The sequence below is a fragment of the Centruroides sculpturatus genome, unplaced genomic scaffold, assembly GCF_000671375.1.
Source record: "Centruroides sculpturatus isolate CEXI.00-Female unplaced genomic scaffold, Cexi_2.0 scaffold963, whole genome shotgun sequence".
NCBI classification, from domain to species: Eukaryota; Metazoa; Arthropoda; class Arachnida; order Scorpiones; family Buthidae; genus Centruroides; species Centruroides sculpturatus.
The window spans coordinates 275,817-281,478 of NW_019385228.1; the positions used below are offsets into that span (position 1 = coordinate 275,817).

The window sequence follows — 5,662 nt, forward strand, 5'->3', positions numbered from 1 at the left end:
AAAAAGGCGTACTTTCTTTGAATCTATAGACGAGCAGGATATGAAAGAGTTACCACAGGCTTCTGGTGAGAGCCTTACTGATGTCGACCTTCATAAACTGGCAAAACAAGTAATCCATGTAGAACTGGAAAATAGCGATTCTGAGAACGAAGAACCAGAAAAATTTCTTTATAGATTTCCTTATTTTAATTGATCAAATCATAGAAACGATCTGGATTTTGAAAGGAGTGAAAAAACAAAACGAGGCGTTTTGGATGCGATTTTCTGCTACCGATATTTTCTTAGGGAAGAAAAGCGACAAACGAAACTTCACGACTTTATTGCAAAACAAACAAGGATTTCAGAAAAGTCAGGACCTTCGTTAAACAAATGAATAATTAATATAGAATAAATGAACTACTTAATCTATTATTATACATTGCTGTGTGAATATTTTTTTGTGTTTTTTCATATATATTTTATTTATCTATTTAGACATACTGCGAAGAACCAATGATGGGGAAAATACAAGAATTATTATATATACATTACAAACCAAAAAATTATTACAGTCTATAAGTTATTACAGAGTAAATTAAAATTTACATAAACAAAACAAACAAATTACACAGAGATTATAATTGATGCTAAAAAATATTTAAACAAAATATCCAAATATAAAAAAAAACAAAAATCAAAATTATGGGGAAAACTATCCAAACAAAAACAACATTATATACAAAAATTAATTACTCCTACCTATAAGAGAAAAAAAATTAAGTTAGCTTGTCAAAATGTGGAGAGTCTCCCAAAAATTCTTGGCCACGAACGCACTTTTATAGGAAAAAAGCAAATGCCACCTTTAGACAAAATCGAATGCTGCAATATGCAAAACCAAACAAAAATATACATCACACTCCGTAAAGAGGATCACTGAAAAAAAAAAAGTCAACATAAGATTATGTGAATCGAGGGAGGTTCAAGCTCTTCCCCTCTTACCGGCTTCTTTGTCAGTGATGGCTTCGGTTAAATGAATGGGCGGGGTAGCGAAATCGTGACGAGGTTCCCTAATAATTACACAGGTTGAACAATACGAACATATTTAATTAACTAACAAATAAATACAAATCAAAAAAGTTACAATAATTCGTCTAATATGATTCTAACCAACTACCTAAGATCTAATTCTAACGACATAATATTGTCGAATCTTACACTATGATCGAGAGAGTGTCGAGGAACAAAAGAGAGAGTACCGAAATGTGGATAGTTGCTTAAATCACGGATTCCTGCTCTCGTTATGGAAAGTCGGTAAAACGCTCTTAAATTGGCGGTTCATAATCGTAGTCTCTTCAGGTCAAAGATTATGGCGGGTCGCGACGGATGTTATGGCGGTATGGACCTGGTGTCCGCTTCACTATCCTCTTATGGGTCTCTGCTAGCTGTCCGCTTCTAAGGTCTCCTCTGATGTGTTTGCCTGCTCGTCTGCTATGGCTAAGTGCGCCTCGGTTGTCAGACCGGAGGTGCAAGTTCGAACCCTTTTTATACTTGTCTCGGAAGGGAAATCATGAGGGAAGAAAATCTGATGCAATCGCTAGCTCGACTTGCGTCCAGCTGTGTTTATGTTACTAGTCAAAAACGAACGTCTTTCTAGAAGGGTACTCGTCAGTGACCCTTCGGTTACTCTCTATACAGTAACAGGCGGTTGTCGACGTTAATTCACTATTTATTTTTATCCGTTATTTACTTTAGAATTGAACGATCGCCTGGAGTGAGAGGAAAACTTCCGAAGACGTTCAAAGTTTTTTCGAGGTGACGCAGTACATTGTGGCGTAAAAAAGGTCTAACTTAAACAAATTTAAAAAAAAATAATATTTTAATATTTAATTTCTCAAAAAAACTCCCGTAAGAGTCCAGATTCTCACAATTACCTGAAAAATAATTTAATCTTCTGAACAAAATCGATTAAATCAAAATTGCGTAAATTACAAATAAGATCCAAAAAACTCTCAACCGGAATAATAGAGAAACCAAAAAGACTTTCACGAATTTTTTTTAAAGTAGTACACCTAGCTATCACGTGAAAAGCCTCCAATAGCTGATCACCCTGACAATACATGCAAATTTCTCTGCGATAATTCTGTAAAGTTACATCTGATTTGCATTACCGTAAAGATAATATTGAAAGAGAAATTGTTATTGTAAATCGAACAGTCAAAAAAAATTTGTTTAAGTGCTTATACAAAACATTATAAGTGCTTACATTAATATGTCGATTCAAATTAAGAATAAAATTATCAAAATAATTAAATTTCAAAGTAGAGCAACAGTAGTAATTATCAGATATTTAGTAATTCATCAAAATTAATACCATTATTTAAATAAATTTTTCTGAAATTTTTAGAGCATAGAAAGTCCCTCTTATTTAATACATAACATAAACACATTCTACTCCATCGCTTTCCATCCAATTCAATAGTCCTGGAAATCCAATTGAAACCCTTATATAATATTGTAAAACACAAAGGTAATATCGAACACTCCATAAAAATCAAGTAGCTTGGGGTACAACCAGACTAGAGGATTTGATCCCGGGATCTCGAAAATCGGGATCCCGGGATCCCGACCACTTTTCAGTCCCAAAATTTTCGGGATTAAGTTTTCCTAATCCCGAGATTTTCGGGATTGACATCATTTTAAAAAAAGTTGCAAAATAGACTGCATGAAGCGAAACGTTCAGTGCCAGTGCTTTTAACAGAATTGCTTGCCTATCATTTTGATATAAAATACAAGAAATTTTATTCCAAGCAAGCAGCAGAAATTAACCTAGCGGGCTTGCGATGCTTGCTTGGAATAAAACTTCTTGTATTTTCAACTAAAATGATAGGCAAGCAGTTCTCACTGGGTTACTTGGTAATATACTTCATTTTTGTATTTTTGAATTTTCGCGGGCGCCAATCGATTTTCTGGCGCAGTCGAGAGCACTACTCAGTGCGTTTTACCTGTCAATGTGTCAGCCATCTTGTTTTGCCAGTGTGGTTAATATAGACCCGACGCCTCTCGCTTAGGGGGGTCGACCTTAGGTGAAAAGGTTATGACCCTCGCCTTGCCCGCGATCTGTCAGGATGATGCGAGAAAGTCTTTTTACGTTTCGGGGTAGTGGTTTGCTGGACGCTGAGAGACTCACACAGAGACCGAATTTACAAAATTAACGCGTTTATTTTTAGAAAGACATGCTTACAATGATCGAAACAATCGGGATTGTAGCCTTTACTCCTACAATCCCGATCCGTGTCGACCGGACTGTTTTCTTCCATCCTCCCCGTGTCCTCGAAGCTTATAAGTATTTACTAACGATTCCTCCAACTTCCATCAAACCTAAACGCGTTTTCTCAGCAGCTGCATATATGTGCAACAAATTGAGAAGCAGACTTGGTGATGAGACACTGGATGCGTTGTTATTTCTCAGATCATATTTTCGCAATTCAAATTAGAATGTTCCTATTAGATTAGTTTTCTTTATATTTAAGAAAAATGTGACTGATTAATATTATTTTTAAATACTTTTTGCTAAGAAACTTACTTTACTACCTACTTACTAGGTTGTTATATGAAAGTAGTCTATTTAGTCGATGTTAAGAGAGATTTTTGTGAATTTTCAACGTTTATTTGCATAGTTTGTTACATAAAAGTTTTTTCAATTTATGTGAGTTTAAAGAGATCTCAGTGATGCTTAAAAAAGAATAAATTTAACATGAAACAGTGATTTTAAGTCTGGTTAGTCTGACTCTAAGTCTGATTAGTTAGAGTGATTAAATTAACTAGGTGTATACCGTAAAATACGTTGATTTTTGTCTAAATTTTGATTTTTGATTTCTGTAAGATTTTCTTATTTTTTTATTAACCCTCAATACCGAAATAATCCCGGGATCCCGGGATTGAATAAGTATAATCCCGAAATCCCGGGATTAGAAATAAGGACCGGGATCGAATTCCCTAAACCAGACAAACCAAATAACTTTTTTAATAAAATTAGCCAAGTCTGAATCTACTTCGTTAGACTAATATCCCCAATCCGCAGATGCATATAACTAAGGTTATGTAACAATTAAATTAAAAATCTTTAAACAATCTTTCAAATTACGTAATTTAGCAGATCTACACATCTGAATAAAAATTTTTAATAAAAGGCATTTCTTTTACCAGTTTAAATATAGTATTTGTATTTTCCATTGTAGTTAAATATAACACACAAATATTTATATTGGAAAACTAACTGTATAACATCGATTCTAAACAACCATTAATCCAAGTTAGCTAGTTTACCACCATTACGGAAGACAACAACTTTAGATTTCATGAGATTCAACTCATATTATTTTCTAATAAATATTTATCCAAAATGTTAATAAATCATTGTAAACCTCTAACAGAGTCGGCAATCAAAAGTATGTCAGCTGCATAAGCCCATATTTTGATATTAATGCCGTTCACCACAATACATTCATACTCAGAGTTGATTATTTGTTCAATTAAATGATTTTAAATATACACATAACAACACAGCCCTGTTTATCCCCATTAGCAGTTTAAAAGACCTAGAACAAAAACGACCCCATTTAATATTCACATCAGAGATTAGACTCTTTATATAATCCTGTAAGCAAAAAAACAAAATTAAAGCTAATACCATATTTCAAGAGTTTTTCACATTAAATTACTATCTACGGTATCAAAAGCTACGGACAAATCAACGAAGAATGTATATAATTTTTCTCATCATCGTTTTAGTAATAATGGTATGAAGAATAAAAACATTGTCTAACGTAGAATAGTTTTCATAAAAACCGTTCTGATTCTCAAATAAAACATAGTTTAAATTTAACCAAGTAACCAACCTATAATGCAGTATATCACAAAAAAAATTTGACAGAGTGTTCACCAGAGAAATTCCTCTATAATTACTAGAAATCGACTTAGAGCCAATTTTATATACTTGACATAGAATATGACTATTCCAATTTTTTTGGACTACCCTAGATCTCAAGATTCTATCAAAACTTATAAGCAATATCGGAAAAAATGAATCCGTCCTCCAAAATTCAGAAGGTATGCCATCAAATTTCAAAGTAGAGCAACAGTAGTAATTATCAGATATTTAGTAATTCATCAAAATTAATACCATTATTTAAATAAATTTTTCTGAAATTTTTAGAGCATAGAAAGTCCCTCTTATTTAATACATAACATAAACACATTCTACTCCATCGCTTTCCATCCAATTCAATAGTCCTGGAAATCCAATTGAAACCCTTATATAATATTGTAAAACACAAAGGTAATATCGAACACTCCATAAAAATCAAGTAGCTTGGGGTACAACCAGACTAGAGGATTTGATCCCGGGATCTCGAAAATCGGGATCCCGGGATCCCGACCACTTTTCAGTCCCAAAATTTTCGGGATTAAGTTTTCCTAATCCCGAGATTTTCGGGATTGACATCATTTTAAAAAAAGTTGCAAAATAGACTGCATGAAGCGAAACGTTCAGTGCCAGTGCTTTTAACAGAATTGCTTGCCTATCATTTTGATATAAAATACAAGAAATTTTATTCCAAGCAAGCAGCAGAAATTAACCTAGCGGGCTTGCGATGCTTGCTTGGAATAAAACTTCTTGTATTTT

General features: G+C 33.5%; 1 protein-coding gene across 1 annotated transcript in view; it reads right to left on the reverse strand.

The window, feature by feature from the left end:
• Window positions 1-841: 841 nt before the first annotated feature.
• The window catches only part of LOC111636451 (general transcription factor II-I repeat domain-containing protein 2A-like), a 13,351-nt gene continuing 8,530 nt past the window's right edge, over window positions 842-5,662 (reverse strand). The window contains exons 2-4 of the mRNA XM_023381701.1: window positions 1,911-1,930; window positions 979-1,046; window positions 842-912 (exon numbers count right to left, since the gene is read on the reverse strand). Coding sequence (XP_023237469.1) covers window positions 842-912; window positions 979-1,046; window positions 1,911-1,930 — 159 coding nt within the window. The remainder of the gene's footprint in view (window positions 913-978; window positions 1,047-1,910; window positions 1,931-5,662) is intronic.